Raw genomic sequence first — 25,223 nt, forward strand, 5'->3', positions numbered from 1 at the left:
AGTAATTTCAATTAAAGCTGCAGTAGGTAACTTTTGTAAAAATGTATTTTTTACATATTTGTTAAACCTGTCATTATGTCCTGACAGTAGAATATGAGACAGATAATTGTGAAAAAAACCAAGCTCCTCTGGCTCCTCCCAGTGGTCCTATTGCCATTTGCAGAAATACATCGCTCCCGTTAAGAAACAACCAATCAGAGCTGCAGTCCGTAACTTTGTTTGTGTTCAAAATGTAGAAAAATGTATATAATAAGCGAGTACACCATGAATCCATTTTCCAAACCGTGTTTTTAGCTTGTCCTGAATCACTAGGGTGCACCTATAATAAGTGTTTATATCCGGACTATTTTAGATTGCTTTGGGGGTACTGCAGCGGAGTAACCCAGTACCGTTGTAATTCTTCATAGACATAAACAGAGAGAAGTAGTTCTGGCTACGATGTTCTTCCACAAGACGCAAGCAGTTCTGTTTATTAACCGCTAGAGCGTCAAAAGTTACCTACCGCAGCTTTAAGCTGAAATAATTGAAAATATTATTTTGAAAAATATTGAATAAAAATTATATTTTAGTTGAAATAATACATTTCAAAAAGTAAAACTATATATATAAAAAGCTAAATAGAAGAATAATAATGAAAATGACAAAAGTACATAACAAAAAATGTATAAAGCAAACTAAATCTGAAATGAAAACTGAAAATCTAAAAACATAAAAAGCTAATTTGAAATTATAAATATTAAAGTAGTATATAGATTAGCATTTATAACAAATTATGTTGTCATTTTATTTATTTACACAAAATAGCATTGGATATTTATATAGGCCATAATATGAAAATTGTTATTGGATTATAATAACACCTGTTAAAAAATGAGTTCTAGTGTTTTAGTTAAGATGTTACACTCATAGTGTGTACTGTAAATCAAACAAATGTGTGGGCGCCTTTGTGTTCAAAAGTCTGTCCTGCTTGGAGCTGTCACAGCAGGTGCTTCTCTTCAAGCCTTTGTTATGAACACAATTGTTGTGACAGACAGAGATGTTTTCTTTTTAGTTATTGATGGGATGCAGGTAGAATCGTGTTACAGACACAGTCTGCAAGGTCAAGAGTTTGATCCCATGCAGGGCTGACCTATATGTGCATGTCTCAGCGATTAGTAGTCCATAACCTAAAAAGAGTGTCTGTCACATAATTATCAAGCAAGTAGGACACGTGGCAGCAGCCAGTGATGATCCACTCCTATGTCTCCAAGGCAACTGTATGTCAGATAGTGAGCTTGCTTGTTAACGCCCCACTATTGCTAGTCCTGACAGCGCCCTCACACTGCGAGGAGAACAACCCTGGGAGGAGACACAAACACACACACACACACCTAAAGCATGCACCACTTCTGGGAAAAAGAGAGTACAAATATTTAACAACTTCATTTTGTGAATGCACAACGATTAGGTACAAACCACACATAGAGAGCTAAGTAAAAACACTTGGAAATACACAGTCACTATCAGATTCACTCACTGTTCACACTGAAGTCTTGTTCACTCTTTGTCAAACAGGTTGATGATACCATCTACTACAATGCCAAGGACAAGGTAAGGTTTCTTTTTAAAAATGCATGCTTGGATATGAACTAAACAACAAAGCAATGAAAATTAACCAGGTGTTTGTTGTTGTTGTTGTTTGAGAGGTTTATGGTTATTTTTATGTTCCTAGTTTGACATCAATGACAATGAAACGCGCCAGAACCGCCTCAAGCTAGAATTCAAAGAGGATCCTGATTTCAGACGCCCTGTTTCATACAACACAACAGCAGTGCACATTCCCACTGATATCTACGAGGGCTGTGAGTACTCACACACACACGCATCTTTGCATGTGTTCTTTTTTTACGACTTTACATGGTAGCTAAAATAGCAGTTTATAAAATCAATCTTTCAGTGACAGCTCGGCTTTATTGCTGGGTGTCAGGTGTGGACTGCCAGAGGTTTGTGGTAAAACTGGAGACTAAATTTAGAGAGCAGTCCAGCTCAAACGCAGCTCTCCTGGCCCCTGAGTGACCCCACAAGCCTCAATATCCTCCAGCAAGAGAATAGCTCTCTCTCTGTCTCTTGCAAGAAATTTAGCATTACTTCACTTTGCAGTGGATTGGTGCTGTCAGAATGAGAATCCAAACATCTAATAAAATCATCATAATAATCCATACGAAGTCGAAAAAATGACGTCTTGTGAAATGAAAAGCTGCGTGTTTATTAAGAAAAAAATCCAACAAGACAGTAAACCATTGCATCTTGTCAAAATAAGATTTGATACACAAGGTGACTTTTTCTCTGGAGAAAAAAGTATGATTAGAGGACTTGGTTTGAAGTTAAAAATGTCATTTTTTTTTTTTTTTTTTTAGAAAACTGCTTTTTGCTTCACAAAACATTTAGTGTGTTTTATTCTGATGTTTTTATCAACTGTTTGGAATCTCATTCTGACGGCACCCATTCACTGCAGAGGATCCACTGGTGATCAAGTGGTGCAATTTATCCAAATCATTTTTTTCAATAAAGAAACAAACTCTTCTACATTTTGGATGGCCTGAGAGTGAGTAATTTATTTGCAATTTTTAATTTTCGGGTTACATTTTGTTTAGTAACTCCGCTCTCCAAAATCTCATTGGTCCCTCAAGCATTATGTTAAACATCACATGTATATGTTGGCTGTGATTTTATTACAAGTTGGTCAAATCAGCTAGCACTGTGTATCATACTCTATGATCTGATCTCTCTGATCTCCTCAGTGATGGGCTCACAGTGGCCTTGAGTTTGTGTGAGTGTTTCACAGGCAAATGAGTCTGATGTGATATTTGTGTTCTAGATGAGTACTGAAGCAGCCGCATTCATCATATGACTCATCTCTTCTTGACTCGCTGTCTCTCTTTGTCTACTTTTACTCACTTCAAATTACTCTAAGTACCTTTTGCTTTCCGCCTGATTTTCTTGGTCCTGAAGCATTGCTTAGTGCAACTTAACAACAGCCACTGGGTGAAGCTTTCGAGCAATATTCTGTTTTTCCATTCAAACTGTGTTTTTTTTAACTCTATATTTAATAATAAATTATTATGTAATAATGTGGGTGATTGTTCAAGTGTTCGTGTATTTGTATATGTGTGTGTGTTATTGGGGGCTCTAGGCCGCCAGTATGTTTGTGTCTTATTAAGATACTTTTTGCCTCAACCGCAGTGTGTCATCTGTCATCACAATCTTAAGATGGACACAGACATGCTCAGAGAGTGTGTGTGAGTGCGATGAATTGTCTGTCACATGGATCCCTCTGGCTGTGCTTGTGGTGCTCCGATTGGTTTTCTGTTGACTGTTTGCCCGGATTCGTTTAAACCAGTGAAAGTTTTTTTTTTTTTTTTACCACACATTTGGTACTTGGCGAGTGTTCATTTTGGACCCTAAGTGCTGTTGTACAGCCATACACTTCCAGTATCTATTTTGTAATTGGACTTTGATCTTGTTATTTCCATTAATTTTCCAGACAGAAGCAAATAGAGATATGACTCACAGAGATAGACAGATAGATAGATAGATAGAGAGAGAGAGAGAGAGATTTGGTTGTATGGGTGTTGGCTAATAAGGATGTGTGTGGTGTCTAACCCTGCAGACTGACAGCCTGACGAATGAACAACAGGAAGGGGTGTGAAACCACATCTAATCTGACTGAAAACACACAAATACACACACACACACACACACACATAGATGATCATAGATGATTATAAACAGCTCTCATTCACCAATGCACTTCCTTTAGGATCAGTAAATTATGCCTTCATGGACTAGTCTTGTATAGATATATGTGACAGCCTTTTTTTGCAGTATTGACTTCTGACCTATAGAGTCTGCATGTATTTAAAGAGATGATATGTATAGTAAGTGTGTGTGTGTGTGTGTGTGTGTGTGTGTGAAAAGGTGATTTTGCTCTACTGACTGTAAGTGTCATAAAAGTGCATGAAATGGCAATTTTATAGCAATTTCTTTTATTTGAAACACTACACTGTTTAAGCCAATCAGAAGGTGTTGAATTTATGTGCAATTTTGAGGGACAGGATTTTAGACCAATGAGATTTCACCTTGGGCGAAACAAAACTCTGATTTAAATCGCAGATTGTGTATACAGTAGGTAAAACATGCTGGCTGTTAGGCTACAAACTGTTTATGATTAACTAATTTGCGCATATTTTTTTTTTCTCACTTTAAAATCCTTTTTCCATACATATTCTTTACTATAGGCAATGAATGAGTATACCAGAAATGACTGGAAGGAAGTGGTTGAAAAACGAGGAAGATGAGATGTAGCTTTGGGCTTCTGATGGACCCTGCTTTTGAGTGATGGAGAATGAGTGCATTGAGGGGTAGTAAATTGTGTCCCATAGGAACAAACAGAGTCAGTCAAGGTGGATTCTAATTATAAATTAGTATCATAATACTTGAACTAAACCCACAGAAGAAAGAGATATCAACAACTTTTTTGGGGAATGAGTCATGTGGCATCATGGGCTATGATTTCATATCTCAGCCAGTGCTCTTTAAAATGTCAGCATCACTCTCACTTATAGAAGGCATTGTGTCCATTTATTACGTTCTCTGGAAAAAAGGGCCCGATTTTCCATTTAATTCCATTAGAAGTGCATTAGCTAATAGTTCACTTTGTTGTTTCCTTTACCGCAGTGGTTTATCACTTCGGGTTTCGCATAACATGATGAGATCTGAAGTTTGGAGAGCCAGTTTATTGATTTATCCCTGATTTAGGGGTTCATTTTAGTGTTTGTTAGAACAGAGCTCTCAGAAAACATGTCAGCTTGAGTTCAGTCCCATAAAACCTGTGGGGATGCTGGGATTTATCTTGTATATTTGTGTTTGTAACAGCCACTATAATCCTGAATGAGCTAAACTGGACTGCGGGTCTGGATGACATCTTTAAGAAGAACAAGGCGGATGACCCTTCCCTTCTCTGGCAGGTGTTTGGCAGTGCCTCTGGCCTGGCTCGATACTTCCCAGGTAAAGCACTGGGATGAACAGGACCTCCAAAATATCAAGAAGTTTCGATATTTACAGATATTTACCATATCTTGGAGTGCACACAAACACTGCAGCCATATGTACATAGTTTACCAAAGCAATTTTTTTATTAAATAAAATTGATCATTTAGAATTAAATTGTGTGATTATTGATTTATTTGTTCATATTTTGTTAATGTATCACAGCTTCCCCATGGGTTGACACGAGGAACACACCGAACAAGATTGACCTGTATGATGTACGCCGAAGGCCCTGGTGAGCAGACCTGTGCTGCTTGAGTTTACATTTGTCTGGTAATGAGAAGAGGTACCAAGTGCTGATGGTTACGCCTGATGGTTTTTCTCCTTTGTGTTTGCAGGTATATTCAAGGTGCAGCTTCACCTAAAGACATGTTGATCCTGGTGGACGCGTGAGTGAAGTCTCGTTGATTGACTGTTACAGCCCATACACTCTCTGACACAAACCTACCATGCCGCTCAAGCAGTCTTTCTCATCACTGATCCCATTTCCATTTTGCACTTTGAGCAACTGGTTGATCAGCAGAATGTAATTTTTCAGTGCGTGTGACACATCCCACATTCTCTACTTAAAGAGCTCATGCTAGTTTTGCTTTAGAGTCATTCATCAACGTTAGAGAGAGAGATGTTGATTTAAGACGTGCAAATGAGATGTGAGAGTAATAAACATGAAAAATTAATTTTTGCTTTTTTAGATTGGAAATCTTTGGCATGCATTTAAATAGCAAATAGTTGTGTTAAATGAAGCAATTTACGCATTTTAAACATTGTAAGCAAAAAATTAAAATAATAACAATAATGTTCCTTAATTCCCCACTTATTCATCATGAAATATTTGCATTCAAAATAAAGAAGCACATTACAGTCATGCTTGGCATGTGAATACATTTATAATGCAAATGTAACTGCGAAGTCAGTTACAGATATGACCCAGAAATATACAACCTCCATCAAAATCCACATGAATGTGTCATTATTTGGTATATTTTTTCATGCTTATGGGTCATCTTTTGGTTACAAGTGAACTTAGCCTTGTAATATTAGAAATGATGGCCTTGAAGAGTTGAGTCTGTTATTGCCCAGCTGTAATGATGAGCCCATTAGTGTTGATCAGCTTCAGCCAATCAATGTAGTTTAGCTTTATGACTAAACACTAAAGCCCACATACCTCCCGCTGGAATCACAGAGTGATTATTAACCCATAAAAACCTGATGCAGCATGTCAGTTCTGGAGACATTAAAAGCCTAAATGCGGTTTAGTCTTCTCCGGGTGTGTTGTTTTGAGTTTTTCTTATCTGCCATTGTTCAAACTTAGTGAGTGTTTTTATTTCTCTTTCCCCTGAGCTTTAATTTTATTTTATTTTTATTAGCTCTTTGGGCTATAGCAATAAGGTCTCTCTTTTTTTGGATTGAGTGAATGAATGAATGAATGAATGAGTGATTGATTGATTGATTGATTGATTGATTGATTGATTCATTCATTCATTCATCCATCCTTTCAGTCATAAATTCATTCATAAATTCATTCATTCATAAATTCATTCATTCATAAATTCATTCATTTAATCATTTATTCGTTCCTTCATTCATTCATTCATTCATTTTCATATTTTTTTTCAAACCCCCAACGTCCATAATATTTTATTTTATTTTAAATATTTGTTCTTCTTTTTTTCAGATTTTTGTTTTCCTTTGGGCTGTCCATAATATAATATAATATAATATAATATAATATAATATAATATAATATAATATAATATAATATAATATAATATAATATAATATAATATAATATAATATAATATAATATAATATAATATAATATAATATAATATCCATCCATCCATCCATCCATCCATCATCTTCCGCTTATCCGGGGCCGGGTCGTGGGGGCAACAGTCTAAGCAGAGATGCCCAGACTTCCCTCTCCCTAGCCACTTCTTCCAGCTCTTCTGGGGTGACCCCGAGGCGTTCCCAGGCCAGCCGGGAGACATAGTCCCTCCATAGTCCTGAGGAGGCCAACACGACAACATCGTCCGCAAAAAGCAGACACGAAATCGTATGGTCCCCAAACCGGACACTCTCTGGCCCTTGGCTGCGCCTAGAAATTCTGTCCATAAAAATTATGAACAGAACCGGTGACAAAGGGCAGCCCTGCCGAGTCCAACATGCACCGGGAACAGGTCTGACGTACTGCCGGCAATGCGAAACCAAGCTCTTGCTCCGGTCGTACAGGGACCGAACAGACCTTAGTAGGGAGCCGCCGACCCCATACTCCCGGAGCACCCTCCACAGGATGTCGCGAGGAACACAGTCGAATGCCTTCTCCAAATCCACAAAAAACATGTGGACTGGTTGGGCAAACTCCCATGAACCCTCCAGCACCCTGGAAAGGGTATAGTGCTGGTCCAGTGTTCCACGACCGGGACGAAAACCACACTGTTCCTCCTGAATCCGAGGTTCCACTATCAGCCGAATGCTCCTCTCCAGTACCTTGGCATAGACTTTCCCAGGGAGGCTGAGAAGTGTGATCCCCCTGTAGTTGGAACACACTCTCCGGTCCCCCTTCTTGAAAAGAGGGACCATCACCCCAGTCTATCAGTCCAGAGGTACTGTCCCCAACCGCCATGCGATGTTGCAGAGGTGTGTCAGCCAAGACAGCCCCACAACATCCAGAGACTTGAGGTACTTGGGGCGGATCTCATCCACCCCCGGTGCCTTGCCACAGAGGAGCTTTTTAACTACCTCGATGACTTCAGCCCGGGTGATGGACAAGTGCTCCTCCGAGTCCCCAGCCACTGCTTCCTCAACAGAACACAAGTCGGTTCCTTCCACCGCCCGACGATATCCCCAGTTGAGGTCAACAAGTGCCCATCTGTGCTGTAAACAGTGTTGGTAGGGCACTGCTTCTCCCTCCTGAGGCGTCAAACAGTTTGCCAACCGATAGTCTTTCTCCATGGCCTCACCGAACTCCTCCCAGGCCCGATTTTTTGCCTCCACGATCACCCGGGCTGCAGTCCGCTTGGCCTGCCGGTACCTGTCAGCTGCTTCCGGAGTCCCACAAGCCATCCAGGTGCGATAGGACTCCTTCTTCAGCTTGACAGCATCCCTTACTTCCGGTGTCCACCACCAGGTTCGGGGATTGCCGCCTCGACAGGCACCGGAGACCTTACGGCCACAGCTCCGAGCAGCCGCAGCGACAATGGAGGTGGAGAACATGGTCCACTCGGACTCAATATCTCCAGACTCCCTCGGGATCCGGTCGAAGCTCTGCCGGAGGTGGGAGTTGAAAATCTCTCTGACAGGGGGCTCGGCCAAACGTTCCCAACAGACCCTCACAGTACGTTTGGGTCTGCCGAGTCTGTCCAGCTTCCTCCCCCGCCATTGGATCCAACTCACCACCAGGTGGTGATCAGTTGACAGCTCCGCCCCTCTCTTCACCCGAGTGTCCAAGACATATGGCTGAAGGTCTGATGACATGACCACAAAGTCGATCATCGACCTCCGGCCTAGGGTGTCCTGGTGCCACGTGCACTGATGGACACCCTTATGCTTGAACATGGTGTTCGTTATGGACAAACCATGGTTAGCACAGAAATACAATAACAGAACACCGCTCGGGTTCAGGTCAGGGGGGCCGTTCCTCCCAATCACGGCCCTCCAGGCGTCACTGTCACTGCCAACGTGAGCGTTGAAGTCCCATATAATATAATATAATATAATATAATATAATATAATATAATATAATATAATATAATATAATATGTAAGGGAAACAGTTCAATTTAGCTCAAAGGGAATCATTTAAGATTTTAAAGGGAATTTGAACAGAATCACTGTTTCACGGCTGTTCACGGAGACGCGCCTGCGGTTCAGTGAACGAGCCGTTTAACATCAGATCTGCGCTGGATACTAATATCCAAACTATAGTGAAAACACTATCAATTAGCACAGTAACAAGATCGGCAGTTTAAGACATTAACTTGTAAGCACAAAACACAAGATACTTCTCTTTTCAATATGAATAAGGCTTTATTAGATAAATCTAAGACATATAAACTAATCTAACACATAAACGCACGCACACACACATTCACACAAGTTGCAGGAAGGTCGAAAGTTAGGGAAAGATGAGTTTAAGAGAATGGAAATATGGAATCCCAAGTTAACAGCAATACGTTAAATTGCATAAACATGAACAACCATCAATCACGTAATTAGCGCTCGCATTGAGTTCCTCAATGAGGTTAAAATTATATTAGATACACCAGTAAAGGTCACAGTCTGGAGGTAAAGTTACTTGCATCTCCTGTGAAGAAGGAGCCTCGGTGAAAGGGCTATCCCGAGGTCGTTGATTGGCTGGAAGTTCAGTCTCTGAAGTGACGTCTTGGGAAGCCTGTGGTTGTTGGGCGTTGGCTGAAAGTGCAGAGTCGTGTTCGCTGGTTGAAGTTGAATGGACGTTACAAAACTTAACTCAGAACACGAAACTCTCAAACGGAAAAGAAAAGAAATAAAGTTTGACGAGACTAGGTTGTGTTCCTTCTCATCGTGGCTAAGTAGCAGCAGGCAGGCACGCTGGAACCGCGCTCAAAGAACAATGATGACTAACCGCATGGCTAGATGCTACAAGCTAAAGCTAGGTAGCAAAGCTACAAGCTAAAAGCTAAGAGCAGGCATGACTAATAGCATGACTGATAGCACGAGCAAGGCTGGAACTAAGAGCAGACATGGCTAATAGCAGCAGCTAGGGACTAAAAGCAGACTAAAAAGCGAAATTACATCGTGTCCAAAGCATTTAAACTTTAAAAAAGTTAAGCAATGGAACGATTCATTTAGAAGTCTTTTTGAGTTCATTCTGGTCCATATATAATGTATAAAAAGCAGTTTCTTTGCCATTCTCTGGCAAAGGGACTTTTCTGTGAAGACAGAAGTTTAAAGCCCTTCCCCCTTAGGAATTTCAGTCTGTTTCTGCCTGATGGGGGAAGTCAATGCAAGTATTTAACTTGATCTCCTGGGTTTACATGTGATGTCCAGCGTTGCATTTCAATCACGAACAATAAATTTGACAATCTCTTCTTCGAATTAAAATTGTCAATAATTGTTCTATTGGTGTTAATGTTGAAAGCTGTTGTGTGAAAAAGTTGGTTGGTTGGTTATCTCGCTTGGTTCTTGTGGCACTAGAACTGATTTATGACTTCCTGAGGAATTCAGCTCATGTTTCAATGCACACAGCTCTGATAGACTCTTTAATTTGTCTGTTCGACTCATTTCTGCTACAAATATAATATAATATAATATAATATAATATAATATAATATAATATAATATAATATAATATAATATAATATAATATAATATAATATAATATAATTTCATTTAATTTCATTTAATTTCATTTAATATAATATAATAGTTAGTCTATGGTTTGGATTTTTTTTTTTTTTGATTCCCTTCAGAGCTCTCCATAACTATAAGGTTTCTCTCTATTTATTTATTTATTTATTTATTTGTATATATTTATATTTATATTTTATTTCGTTTTGTTTTTTAAATTAAGTTGTTTTCAGTTGGATGTCCGTCTTTTTTATTTTTTTATTTATATACAGTAGATCATTTTTCCTGCACAATCAAATTAAATGATTTAAGACAATAAATGAAGCTAATCTTTTGTAGCACATTGTAGTGATTCTATAGTCGCATGTTTGAACTGACTATGTTATTCTCTGTAGGAGTGGAAGCGTGTCGGGTCTGACACTGAAGCTCATTCGCACTTCCGTCAGCGAGATGCTGGAGACTCTCTCCGATGATGATTACGTCAACATCGTCTCTGTGAGTCTATAGGAGATATATGTGTGTTGCTGAGAGTGTTGTTTAAATGATGAACTCCTCCGACGCTCCAAAAAAAACATTCTGTATTCCTGCTGAGTAGGAATAGAAAATTGGAGGGAAACAGAGGCATTGAGCCTCCAAGCATCCATAAAGTCATAGTTATTTTTTTTCATTTTTTTTTTGTGGTTTCAGTTAGGCACCGCTGAGGCGGCAGGCCAAAGAATTATTGATGTCTCCCATCATCCTCTGCTCTAGATGCTGTGCAATTCATTTATGAAATGCATCATTTATTTCATTTTCTTCATGAGACTACTGACAGGAATAAAAATCACAAACTCTGTATTCTGCTTTTAAGTGAGTGAGTTGTTTAGTATGTTTTCGATTAACTTTCTTCCTCCATTTCTTTAATAACTTGACGCTTGTATTTTATGGCCTGGCTCCAGCTGTATGACGTTAGCTTGGAGTTAATGAAATTAGCCAGCAGTGCTCTAAGTGTATTGCTGGCACTGAGCCATTCGACTTATTTAGAGGAGCCGAACAAAGCCTTGAATCTAAATGATTTCATAACAATCTTTGCATGTACAGATGACTAACTACGATGCTTTGCTATTGTTTCAGTTCAACAATTCGGCCAAGTCGGTCGCCTGCTTTAAAAACCTGGTCCAAGCCAATGTCCGTAATAAGAAGATTCTGAAGGAGGCAGTCCAGAAGATCACAGCGAATGGCACCACTGACTATAAAATCGGCTTTAAGGAGGCTTTTGGCCAGCTCTCCTCAGTAAGAATATCTAATGTAGCTTAATTTAGAAACAAAAACCACAATGGGGAAATAATATCACTCAATATTTAACCTGCTTTTTTTGTTACCAAATTCTTTTTTGTGATGGACTTTTTTTTCTTTAAGTTATATAATGTGTATTGTATATGTTGAGATCAAATCTGTTTAAAGGTAAGTTGTAAGTTTGTTGCGCCATCTTGTGGCAGCAGTGAATATTATAGCTAGTGGCATCACTTGTTTATTATACATTTGTACTTTTAAAATGATTTGTTACTTTTATAGATTAATTTTTCAAGAGCAAACTGTAATAAAATCATCATGCTATTCACTGATGGAGGGGAGGACAGAGCTTCAGAGATCTTTGACAATTACAACAGGAAAAAGGAGGTGAGGAACCACATGGCCACACACACACACCACACAGTTTTTTTTTTTTTGTGAAAAGTGGGGAAATCCCATAGGCGTAATGGTTTTGATACTGTACAAACTGTATATTCTGTGGCCCTACACCGACCCTACACCTAACCCTAACCCTCACAGGAAACATTTTTACTTTCTCAATAAGACTCATTCTTTATGATTTATGAGCATTTTGAAAAATGGGGACTGGGTTATGTCCTCATAAGTCACCCTCTCCTTGTAATACCTGTGTCATACCCATGTCATTATACAAAGTTGTGTCCTGATATGTCACAAAAACATGCCCACACACACACACACCCACACACACACACACACACACACGCACACATAAATGAGATGCGCCATAGACTTCTACTGTTCTTACGCTCAGATAATAATAAAAGCTATGCACTGACATTAATAAAATAAAATACATTGCATTTTTAATTTAAATGTAAACTACCATTTTTAAAAAAGAAAATAATACTTTTATTTCAGAATAAATTAATTAAAGTATTCAAAAGTAACATTTATAATGTTATGAGAGAAAGATTTCTGTTCCAAATAAATGCTGTTCTTTTGAATTTAAATTTCTTCTGAATCCTGGAAAACAATGAATCACACCAACCCCAAAAATATTGCCTTATAATAAGCATTATTACATATGCATGTTATCAACATAGATAATGATAACAAATGTTTCCTGAGCACTAAATGAGCAAATGAAGATGATTTCTGAGTGATCATGGAATGAATTGTAATAATCGTTGTAGCCTTCATAATCTTTTAACAACATTATATCATATTTATATCATATCTAATTTGATCTGTAACTCTTGCCCTCTCTACTCTTTTTATATTGTCGCTTTGGATAACAGCATCTGCTAAATGACTTAAATTAAATATAATTTTACCAATAAGGATGTGTTCAAATGTGCTAATGAGGGTTTTGTTATGTGCAGAAATTATATATTATATTTATACTGCCATTCAAAATTTGGAGAACAATAAATTTTTTAATGTATCTTATGCTCATCAAGGTTGTATTTATTTGATAAAAATACAGAAAAAACAGTAATATTGTGAAATAATATTGCACTTTCTAATATTGGTTTCCTATTCTAATATACTTATATAAAATATAATTTATTTCTGTAACGCAGTGCTGAATGTTCATCAGCCATTACCCCAGTCTTCAGTGTCACATGATCCTTCAGAGATCATTCTAATGTGCTGATTTATTATCAGTGCTGAAACTGCTGTGCTGCTTAATATCTTTTTTGGAACCTGTGATACTTTTTTCTTTGACTCTCTGATGAATGAAAAAGTTAAAAAGAACCGAATTTGTTCAAAACAGAAATCTTTTGTAACAATGTAAATCTTTACTATCACTTTTTATCCATTTCACACAGCAGCACTGTTCTGTTTCCAACACTGAGAATAAATCAGCATATTATCATGATTTCAGAAAATGTAATGCTTCTGAAAATTCAGCTTTGCATCACAGGAATAAATTATATTTGAATAGTATATTAAAATAGAAAACTGTTATTTTAAATTGCAATGACAATGACAATTTTTTTTTTTTGTCAAATAAATACAGCCTTGAGAATGAGAGACTCATAAAAAATATTACTGATCCAAAACCTTTGATGCAAACACCTGGTTTTACAACGTAATCATATCAGTATCTTTGTTCCTCTCTTCTGTCAGGTTCGGATCTTCACCTTTTCTGTGGGCCAGCATAACTATGATAAGACACCAATTCAATGGATGGCTTGCAATAACAATGGTAAAACGCTGAAATCTAATGCTGAGAAATTTGGAAGTCTTATTATCATGTATTAAGATTTTGATGTTTCCCGCAGGTTATTATTATGAGATCCCCTCGATTGGAGCCATCAGGATCAACACCCAGGTAAATGACATAAATGTGACCCCTGTCCCGCATCATATACGATAGTAACCAGCATCCTTTCGCTGCAGGAGTACCTGGATGTGTTGGGTAGACCCATGGTGAAAGAATATGACGACGCAAAAACTGTCCAGTGGACCAACGTTTATGTGGACGCTCTAGTACGTCTTATTTTCTATATATCTGGCTGATGTAAGGCTGATTCTGAAGTATTGAAGAGCTGTTGGGTTTGTATTTGTGTTACAGGAATTGGGGCTTGTGATTACAGGCACTCTGCCTGTGTTCAATAAGACCAGCACCAGTAAAGACAAGAATAAGGTGAAGTCAGTGAATCAGATGAACTCGAGTGGAACGCCATCTGTTTTAATGTCCTCTTTATCAATTGCAGGCCCAGAGCCAGTTGATTTTGGGGGTGATGGCCATAGACGTGTCTCTGGATGACATCAAGAGACTGACTCCACATTACACTGTAAGGCGTGAGAGCGTGTGGGTGCGATCCGCACTTCTTAATTTACGACTGAGAGTTTGCAACATTGAAGAGCTTGCACAAGCGTTGCATTGACCTGTAACAGCTGGGTCATGTTAACAGTGCTGCTGCATTCCTTGTGTTTATAAATCTTGTGATTTTTGCTTTTTGTTTTCACTGCCAAATTAACTTAAGGGGTCATTTTATGTTAAACCAAAAGTTAAATATTAAATATAGGCATACTACAGCATACATGCTCAATGAAAGCAAGGAAAACTGTGTGTGTCTGATTTTGACCTTTTTTGAATTCACATGCTTAATGTCCAATATCTTTATAGATTTGATTAGTTTGAATGAGTTCAATAAACATTTTATGTAATTAAGTTTTATAAAGTCCTTTGCATTAAGGTTGCACTGATATTTAAATTCTGGTTGATACTTGTAAGCTGATAATTATTATCACTATGTTAAATTAACGGAATAAATGTTCTATTTCAGTATTTTAATAAAAGTAAAATAAAATAAAAAACATTTAAATGCTAACTAATACTAAAATCAATTGTGAAAAATGCTACAAGTTAATTTAAGCAGGAAAAATACATTACATAAGATTTTATAATAATATAATATTAATATTAATTTTGAGATTTGCTTTAAAATTGCATTTAACAGTGTCAAAATCCAATATCAACTGAAATAAAATTGTCTGATAGGCTGTATACTTCTTTCTTTCATTCTTTCTTTCTTTCTTTCTTGCTTTCTTTCTTTTTGGTTGACCAAAGCCGGACATAAAAATGACCTAAGGCAAATAAATTAGTATGCAAATTTGCAAATAATGCATTTGACTCACTCATAAAGAAAGCGTAGATAAATTTTAAGTCGTCAAGATTTAAATATAGATTTGAAAACAGGAAGAGTAGGCACTATATATTTTTTATATTATTTTACTTTAACTAAGTAACAATATTTCTCAAGAATGTTTTTTTTGTGCATACTAAGCAGCAAAAATGAATCATCTAAGCTTAAAATTACGAAGAACTACTTATACCAGCCTGGTGGGAGTGTTTATAAACATTTCACATGTAAAAAGTTTAGCCAATAATAACAAACCTCATTTGCATGTACCAGTCTTAAAGGTACAGTAGCAAAAGCACGCTATCAGATGTTACAGAATAATAATCAAAACCCTTGTCTTTCGTTCCATAAAGCTCGGACCAAATGGATATTACTTCGCCATCGACCCCAACGGCTACGTGCTGCTTCATCCCAACCTTCAGCCGAAGGTACGACTCTCTGTCATGCCATCGCTGTATGTTTCTTTCTCTCTGTTGTTAAAAGTAGCAGCCTATAACCATGTGTATGATTAGTTATGCACGGCTGAAGAACCTTCATTATAGGTTATGATGAAATAACTCTGGCCACCCACATGTGCAAAGGGCCTCTGTCCTTTGTAATAAATATCATTTGTGCAATCCAAACACAGTCGTTCTGTTTAGTTCACAGATGAAACGGCAAAGAGAGCATTTATTCAAAACACATGCATGACAATTAGTAAATGTTTAGTCAGTGATCCGTGGGATTAGTGGGCACTGTGTGTGGAACAAAGCAGATATGCTGAGAAACGGTTCCTCATTGGGCACTACTTCAAGGAAAAAGTGACTCATTGGTAAATATTTCTGCACACAAATATGCTGTGCAGTATTGATTTATGGGATTATTTTGAAAGTTGTTGTTGTTTGCCTGCAGGATCTCAAGTCTCAAGAACCCGTGACATTGGACTTCTTAGATGCAGAATTAGAGGATGAAGTGAAGGTGGAGGTGAGAGCAAACTTTATATGTTTTTTTTTTATGCCGAAATCTAATTTGTCAGTACAATGAAAGTAAATGGGGTCGACGCTGGACCCTACTGACTTTCATTAAATAGACAAAATCCATTTTTCCAAATAATCTAATATCCCATTAAGTAAAAAAAAAAAAGAAAAAACGGCTTTTAGAGTCAAGCTTTCCTGTGTTAAAATCAATACAGGCTGGTGTGATTTGATTTTGTAACGTTACTTGTGCTCTTTTGTATAGATGTTTAAAGCTGCAGTCAGGTAACTTTTGACGCTCTAGCGGTTAATAAACAGAACTGCTTGCGTCTTGTGGAAGAACATCGTAGCCGGAACTACTTCTCTCTGTTTATGTCTATGAAGAATCACAAAGGTACTGGGTTACTCCGCTGCGGTACCCCCAAAGCAATCTAAAATAGTCCGAATATAAACACTTATTATAGATGTACCCTAATGATTCAGGACAAGCTAAAAACACGGTTTTGTAAATGGTTCATGGTGTACTCACTTATTATATACATTCTGTAAATCTTGAACACAAAAAAAAGTTACGGACCGCAGCTCTGATTGGTTGTTTCTTAACGGGAGCGGATGAATTTCTGCAAATGGCAATAGGACCACTGGGAGGAGCCAGAGGAGCTTGATTTTTTCACAGATTATCTGTCTCATATTCTACTGTCAGGACATAATGACAGGTTTCAGAAATACATTTTTACAAAAGTTACCTACTTCAGCTTTAAGTCATAACAAAGTGATTATCAAAGCAGCAATAACAGCAAAGTTGATTTTTAGTCCTGTGTGATTTCATAACAATATGCTGGCTATAAAAATATAAGTTTCTCACTTCACAACCCAAATTACTAATTTTCTTACTTAAAAGTTATCTAAGGGGATATTAGATTACAGGAGTAATTATCTTCTTTTAGCTGAAAGCAACACTCTGTGTCTGCTTTTGAAGATCCAGTAACGTGCAGTATTTGCAGCAATGATACATCAGTGACACACCTGTCTGTCTGTCTGTCTGTAGATCAGAAGCAGTATGATAGATGGAAACAGTGATCAAAAGAGATTCCAAACACTTATGACGTCTCAAGATAAGGTAATCATGCATGATTTAAACAGGAAGTGCTTCTCAGCTGGTTTTGCTCAAATCACAAATTTTTTTATTATAAGAGGTCAAATGGAAACAACATAAAAATAGTTTAATGTTTTTAAAACATTGTACAAATGCAAACAAAAATGGCCTTTAAATGTTAAAAATGTATTCATTGAATTTTATTATTAGTTCCTGAATATCTCTGGTAAAATGTTACTGCACAAAACACATTCTGGTTGGTAGGAAACACGTTTATGTGATTAAGCCAGATTAATATATCAGATGTTTCTTATGAATGCACTAAAATGGTGCAGAGTTGGATAAGCCAAAATCAATTAAATAAAGGTGGACCATCTATTTGGCTCACTCTTAAATAATTGAATAAATAAATAATTTTTAAGACATCACAATTTAAGCATAGATTTGAAACCAGGAAGAGAACAAATCACCGATGAAATTGCACAGTAAAGTTGTCGCAAGCCACCAGTTGAGAACCACTGGGCTATACAATACTAGTAAAACACAGATCAATAGTTCATTAAACCACTAAGTGTCATTTTATTCTTATTGCAGCGTTACATAGACAGAGGCATCAGAACCTACACTTGGGCTCCAGTCAATAAAACAAACTACAGGTCTGAGAAATATTTACTTTTTGTCTTATGCCTTGTTTTATTGTCTTTTTACTATTTTTATTTTATTTTACTTTTATTTGATTTTGTCTTGTTTTTATTTGTTTGTTTGTTACAATCTTTGCCTTGATTTGCTTTGTTTTCATCTTGTTTTGTTTTTGTTGCATTTGTGAGGGTGTGTTTGGTTCTGTGAGGTACAAGCATATGAATGTTTATATATATACTCTATTTCGCTTCACTGTGTCTTTTACGGGAGAAGTATAGACTTTGTACAGTGCCCCCTAGCGGCGGTGTATATATATATGTATATATAGCGAAATAGAGTCATTTATGTTTGAGTTTAAGATCTCTTACCAATTTGAGTTGGAATCTATAAATTGCAGCCTACATGAACAAAAAGCAACAAAACTCCAATTTGAATTACACAGGACGTTTATTTCTCAGTTATAATAATGTCAGGAAGTCTACTGCCTTTCATCCTCATTTATTCCTTGTGTCTTCTCTCTGTAGTCTCGCTTTAGTTCTACCTGATTACAGTGTCAGCTACATCAAAGCCAATATAGTAGACATCATCACTCAGGCCAAATGTAAGTACCACAGCTCACATTCTCACACCTTTATCAAAGAGCTTGGAATTATAGTCTCTTGTCCTCAGAGGAAAGAAGCTCCTGGTTTTCATCCAGAGAGTCCCCTACAGCCTCTGTCCATTTCACATCTCTTTTTGACACCCTGACCTCATCTGGAAATGTAACAGCGTGGTTCCTCAGTTGTGGTTTGTCTCTACGAGAACGCTCCAGACGGGGCGACGACTCCTTTAACAGCAAAAGGCTTTCACCTTGTGCATATTAGCCCAGGTTTTTCTTCCAGATGCATCTCTGTGCCCATGTTTACCCTCTCGTCCTCTCATGTGGCTTTTGGGAGAGGAAAGGGAATCTCAAATGCCCCTCCCTCCAGGAGAGCCCTCACAGTTCCTGTACAATATTCTTATTCAAAGCTTCTAGGATTGAATAAAATATTGTGAAATCCCTCATGTTCTTTCCTATATCTTGCTTTCCCCAAAACTTTTTCATTCTCTCTCTGTTTTTCTCTCCATCTCTCTCCCTTTCCTCTTTTCCCTGTCTGTCCATAGCTTGGAATGTCTCTGAAAATTCCGGCAAGTATTTTCCTTCTGTATTTCCTTCATAGTGATTCTTACTAGAGATCGGCCGAGATTGTTGTTTTGTGATATCCTGGCTCAGATGGAATTACCATTCAGATTTACTGAGCTGCTTATTGTCAGTAAATACTTCATTTAAACCATTTTATTGGCAATATGAACTTCAATTCATGTTTTTTTTTCTTCTAATGTTACAATAATCTATCATTTTCAGATCTATTAATTTATTCAAGAATACATTAAACTGCAACAAAAATGTGACAAACTTTTTACAATAATTGTTTTTTTTCTGAATGAAAATACATTTTTAATGTTTATGGGGGTCAAAGTATTACTTATTTTCTGATACTATAATATATAGAAAGGCATTCTTACAAAGAAAAGCATTTAAAATTGAGTTTTTTACTGTTACTGTTATTTCTTAGAAATAAACCATTGGAGCAATTTTCCTTAAATATTATGAATATGTGAAAAATGTCTGTTTAATTAATGTGTGTGTGTGTGTGTGTGTGTGTGTGTGTGTGTGTGTGTGTGTGTGTGTGTGTGTGTGTGTGTGCGTGTGTGCGAGAGAGAGAGTTTAAGTACAATATTATGTGGTGCAAATTGTAAAATAATGATATTTATTTGAGTTCAAGTAAAATGTCATGTGGTGCAACTTATAAAACTTATAAAACAAAAAACAAAACTTGATATTAATGAATAACAATTCTTGATATTTGTTTAATTCTAAAAAAAATTATTTAAAAGCCTAATATAAAGTGTACATAGATTCGGGGTGCAAGGAAAATATGTTTTTACTTTTTACTTGATGATTACACCACTTTTTTTAAGTCATTAAATGTTTTAAAACTAGATTTTCTTATCGGCCTATCTCTACTACTAGCACCTGCTCTGCACTTACAGTATCTAAATCGCAGTCACCATTAAAAAAAAAAAAAGAATGCACAAAAACACATTTGTTCACTCTTCTATTGCTTTGCATGTGCAAATGTTTCTCTGCTGAGTAAATAAGTTTAGATGTGTTGTCTCTTTGCAACTTCAGTGTGTTTGTCAACGCTATGAGTGTCATGAAGTGTGACTATCACATTTACAGTCCAGGACCGAGTCTGAATGTGTGTGTATGTGTGTAGGGCATCATGTTTAGTAGATGTTTTCCTGGAGGTTTGGAAACTGCAGAGGACATGAGTGTGACTCTTTGTGCTTTTATCTCCGCCCCTTCGCTCTCTGAATCATCTGGATGTTTTCAAAGCCTCGTAAAGGGGCAGTTTAACAAAATACAGGCCTCGCTCTTTAGAAGGCATGTCCTCTGTGTGTGTGTTGGGTCCGTGGGTTCATGTCCAGGTGCGGATGTGGTATGTGTGTGCCCCTTTTTAACTTTAACGGGACAGTGTTACTTCAAGGCGTCTAATGTTACTGTTCCGCAATAACAATCTGTACTAATCGCTCGTCTGCCACCAGATCTTGGCTTGTCCTTCTGCTAAACTATATTTTACATCCTTTAAAACCATATTTTACTTTTTTCAACCTGACACCATCACAGAGATTGAGTTTAAAGTAAGTCAAGTGAAAATGCGGCGGCCTCAAAATGCGTTTGGACAGTTTGGCTACATTTAAAAATATCTGGATGTCATTGCATTAACAAGATGTAAAAACAAGTGATGTTAATTCTGAAGAAAGTCATTTATTATTATTTTCTGCATGACACGTTATTCTCTTCTTCTGTCATCTTTTTTTGGCTCATGTGACTGCATCATTTATTAATGTTGCTCGTCTTTCAATTTACAACCTTAGATGAGAATGCAATATTTTTATTCAAGGCTTGTTCTGTGAATAAAATATTGGTGACCTTTTACCCCTGTGGTTTTCTCTGCCTCTCTTTGCCTCCTTTCCTCTGTAAATTGCTCCCTCCTTTCCCTCTTTGCGGCCTTTGACCCTTCAGAAGAAACTGGCAAGTACTGTTTTTCTCTCCTTTTGTCTTTTCCTTCATGTTTGAACCTGGATGTAACGTCTGACCTCTCACATGTTTAAGTCTGTCATCTGGTTTCCGAAAGAACAAACATACTCACAAACCAACCCACATCCATAAATATATAGAAGAGAGTATGTGGAAGAATGGGATGAATCTGAAAGAGACATTTATTTATTTAAAAACACATTGTTACAGTGCAGAATCTTCCATATTTCTTGATCTCAACTTTGCTCAGAATTTTAGTTAATTTAATTGTTATTGTTATTGTATTTTGAGAGAACAGATCACATTTTGAACTTGCTGTGTCTGGGCCACCCGTATGTGAGGCCGTGTGCCTAAACAGCAGGGTGTCACAGCGTATAACCGCATTACTAGACAGAAGCTCAGAGACATATTTTCACAAGCTGTTGTGCAGCAGCCTGCTTTCTGTAGAGTTGTGTTTCACTTTCAGGTCATTTTGAATGTACCTGTAAGTTTTTAGGGTCTGTTTTTATCCTGTATATATCTGTTTTGTATAATTTTCCGCTCTGTAATGACAGAACTTATTTGAAATGTTCTTCGATCTTGCTGATTTCTGATATTTTCATGTTTTCTTTCAGTTTTTGAAAGCCTTCATTTGGAACACTTTGAAGAGTATGGACATACTTTAATAGCACCCAGGTCAGTTTCTTAAAGGGATAGTTCACCCAAAAATAGTGTGATCATTAACTCACCTTCATGTTGTTCCGATCTTACTTATTTATTTTTTTCTGCAACAGTAAATGATTCTGAGAAATGTTCCTTTTCCATGCTTTAGAGTTTACTGCTCAGACCTGAAAGTTCAGAGTGACAACCACACACAGTTCCTCACAGACTTCATTGAGTACATTGACATACATACCCCCAACAACTCGCCGTGTGAGTATCTTCTGGAGCTTTCTGGCCTGCTGGCTCAAATCCACTGAGGTCAGAGATAATAACGCTAGTTTAAAGGTTCAGAGTTCATTTCCATGGCTGCTCCGGGGGTAGTGAGCAGTTTGTGAGGACAGAATCTTGATTAAAATGTTACTTAAAAGTAGACGCTACGATTAGCAAAATTTTATATATATATATATATATATATATATATATATATATATATATATATATATATATATAAATGTATATTCAAAGATTTACAGTTGCCGTACTTTAAAACAGTATTATAAAAATATATATAATATATTTTTAAATGATACCATTACACGTTTTTAATGAAGTTGAATAATTTTAAGTGTTTTTAACATAGTATTATGATATTATTACTAAATATTGCAATTACACATTTGAATAAATTTTAATAATTTTTAATACAGTATAAACATTGCTAAATTATATTACTAATGATGTCATTACACAATTCATTATTTGCTATATTTTTAAATGGTTTTTATTACAGTATTATTAACATTGATGCATTATATTACTAAATGAAATCATTTGACATTTCACAATTGCCACTAAATATTTGTTAAATAAAACGTTTTTATCATAGATAATACAGTATTTGAAATATTACTACATCATATGACTAAATAATTTAATTCCAGCTTTAACTACATTATTGTTAAACAGCTTTAACAAAATATGTTAAACAAAATATTGTTATTTCACATTGGAATATATTTTGTATTATTTTTAAACAGTTTTTAACAGTGTTATAAATAGTGCTGTATTATATTACTAAACAATGCCATTACATATTTTAATATTTTTTTCAGGGAAAGAAAGAAAATCCATGTTTTAATTCAGTCATAATACTATTTATAATCAAACTACTTCTGCTGTATTAAAAATAAAATCCTCATCCACATCAAAAGCAGTTCTCTTGCACCTTTTCTTGATTATATTAGGGTTTGTGTATATCACTTTGAATCTAATTATATTTATTGTTTTCTGGTTGACCGTGTTAATACTAAGTAAACCTCCTCCCTTTGCCCACACACACACACAGACAACCCCTTCCCCTCACCTTCCTCTCTGCAGGCCGCTTTGATCTCATCAGGATCAGTTGGTGTTGCGGTAATCACTTGGTACTTTATACCTATGAGCCCACTCCTTGAATTATGCACCAATTACCCAGTGTGAAAGAGGAAAAGCAGGACATGTCAAAGGGAAACTGAAGCCCCTTTCACACTGCACGTCGGACCCGCAATATTCCCGTAACATTGCCTGGTCGCCTTCTGTGTGAAAGCAACCACGTCCCGGAATTGATTACCGAATCGAACCCGGGTCGGGGACCTAGTAACATTGCGGTAATCGATCCGGAACGAGCGCTGTGTGAACAAAAGCCAGATCTAATTCCGTATCGAAGTGATGACGCGCGTTATCGCGCGACTCTTTTACCGGCTGTTTTGAAGGAAGATCAACATTCGCGACGAAAACATATGTGCAAACTGTAATGAAGCAGAGATCAGTTAGTTCCTCACTTTCCGCGCTGACGCCGAGATCGTTTGCTTGCTTCAGTGAAAGTATAAGGTGCCAAGTGTTGTCGACTCGTACATTACACGTCACGCGCTGATGTCACGTGTCCTTACGGGATCTTCAAGGGTTGTGTGTGAAAGCACGCACATATACCGGGTCATCACTGGCAGTGTGAAAGTGCAAAATCTAGCGACCCGGGAACAATTACAGGAACACTTTACCTCTGTATTTGCCGGAATGGCAGTGTGAAAGGGGCTTGAGAGAGTAGGACGATGTATGAAATTACATTGGTAGGGTCCAGGAAATTAAATTAAATTAAATTAACATATTTATTTTTGATAAAAAATAGATCATTTAATTTAATTAAAAATAGCTTTTATTTTATTTTATTTTATTTTCCAAAAGTCTCAATTTCAGATATACTACAGACATCCAACAACAAAACTTCTCTCACGTTAACCAACAGACAATCATTTCAACCCATTCTGTTTTTTCACTCAAGAAGAAAACTTCCTCGTGAGCATAGACAATAAAATTTTGTAACCTGCAAAACATAGCACTGTAAACGCTCATTTCTGTGGCTATTTGTCACAGAGGTCTGGTATTTTAAGTCCACGATTTCCACACAGGCAGATCAGTTGAATTGTGTTCTTGCGCTGCTCTCAATCAGGTCCTAATGAAAAGCATGCAGCGTGCAGAGGGGGGCGGAATAAAGTTGTACACCAGCTGCTCTTTCTGAAGTGTGTGTGTTTTGTCGTAAAGGCTTTGCGGTAATGAACTGCAGTGCGATGTTATAAAACACTCTAACGTTCTGAATGTGCCCGCACCAAAAAAAAAAAAAAAAAAACGTAAAACCTTTGAACACCTACTGCTGTTTCATACAGCCCAAGAATAAAATCATGTTCCACGTCTCGGAAAATGAATCTGCGTGTTACTCTCCTGACGTGTCTCACTGACCCGTTTTTTTGAGTCGCTGTCTCGCTCTCTTTTTTGTGAAGTCCTACTTCTTTATGACTTTGGCATCAGTTGCCTCAAAGGTCAGAATGTGGAGCCTGATCTAACTCATAAGCAACAGGTGTTTATGCATTTATCAAGTCAAAGGTGAAGCTTATAATGACGTAAAGCTTTCTTCTGAGCCCATTGATCTTCCATTAGAATTTGCTCCTGTAGCGCGAGAGTCATTTTGATACTTCTCATGTTAAAACGATAGTAAAAGTATGGCGAGATGTTGATAGAAGCCATTTTTTATGTGTGCTTCCTCAGGTAATATGGAGTTAATAAACAGACTGCTGCTGGACGCTGGAATCACCGCTGAACTGGCCAAACACTGGAACAAACAGAAGCTGTGAGTTGCACTGAATTATACATGCAAAATACACAAGGCCAAGTGAATTTAACTTCAACTATACTTTCATCATATTGATCCAAACCTGTATGAACATCTTTCTTTGGTGGAACACAAAAGGAGATGTTTTGAGCTATGTTCATGCTGCTTTTTTTCACACAATGAAAGCATATGCTGTCAAATTCCAAAAAGAGCATCATCAAAATAGTCTTTTATGGTGCTTTATTGTCCTTTTAGGAGTTTGGCCACTGTATACGTTTGTTGTATGGAAAAGAGCAGCA

The 25,223-nt window shown here is 37.1% G+C and overlaps 1 protein-coding gene across 4 annotated transcripts in view; it reads left to right on the forward strand.

Moving 5' to 3' along the window:
• The window catches only part of LOC127956800 (voltage-dependent calcium channel subunit alpha-2/delta-1), a 78,162-nt gene that overhangs the window by 41,275 nt on the left and 11,664 nt on the right, over nt 1-25,223 (forward strand). For all 4 annotated transcript variants that reach the window (XM_052555003.1, XM_052555001.1, XM_052555002.1 and 1 more), the window contains exons 5-25: nt 1,555-1,590; nt 1,712-1,841; nt 4,915-5,046; nt 5,254-5,323; nt 5,427-5,477; nt 10,814-10,913; nt 11,532-11,690; nt 11,973-12,077; nt 13,806-13,884; nt 13,961-14,010; nt 14,079-14,168; nt 14,254-14,325; nt 14,396-14,476; nt 15,682-15,756; nt 16,220-16,291; nt 17,330-17,401; nt 17,972-18,033; nt 18,541-18,617; nt 21,755-21,815; nt 21,952-22,052; nt 24,861-24,942. In XM_052555003.1, coding sequence (XP_052410963.1) covers nt 1,555-1,590; nt 1,712-1,841; nt 4,915-5,046; nt 5,254-5,323; nt 5,427-5,477; nt 10,814-10,913; nt 11,532-11,690; nt 11,973-12,077; nt 13,806-13,884; nt 13,961-14,010; nt 14,079-14,168; nt 14,254-14,325; nt 14,396-14,476; nt 15,682-15,756; nt 16,220-16,291; nt 17,330-17,401; nt 17,972-18,033; nt 18,541-18,617; nt 21,755-21,815; nt 21,952-22,052; nt 24,861-24,942 — 1,757 coding nt within the window. The remainder of the gene's footprint in view (nt 1-1,554; nt 1,591-1,711; nt 1,842-4,914; nt 5,047-5,253; nt 5,324-5,426; nt 5,478-10,813; nt 10,914-11,531; nt 11,691-11,972; nt 12,078-13,805; nt 13,885-13,960; nt 14,011-14,078; nt 14,169-14,253; nt 14,326-14,395; nt 14,477-15,681; nt 15,757-16,219; nt 16,292-17,329; nt 17,402-17,971; nt 18,034-18,540; nt 18,618-21,754; nt 21,816-21,951; nt 22,053-24,860; nt 24,943-25,223) is intronic.

Source organism: Carassius gibelio, chromosome B4 (assembly GCF_023724105.1).
Source record: "Carassius gibelio isolate Cgi1373 ecotype wild population from Czech Republic chromosome B4, carGib1.2-hapl.c, whole genome shotgun sequence".
NCBI lineage: Eukaryota > Metazoa > Chordata > Actinopteri > Cypriniformes > Cyprinidae > Carassius > Carassius gibelio.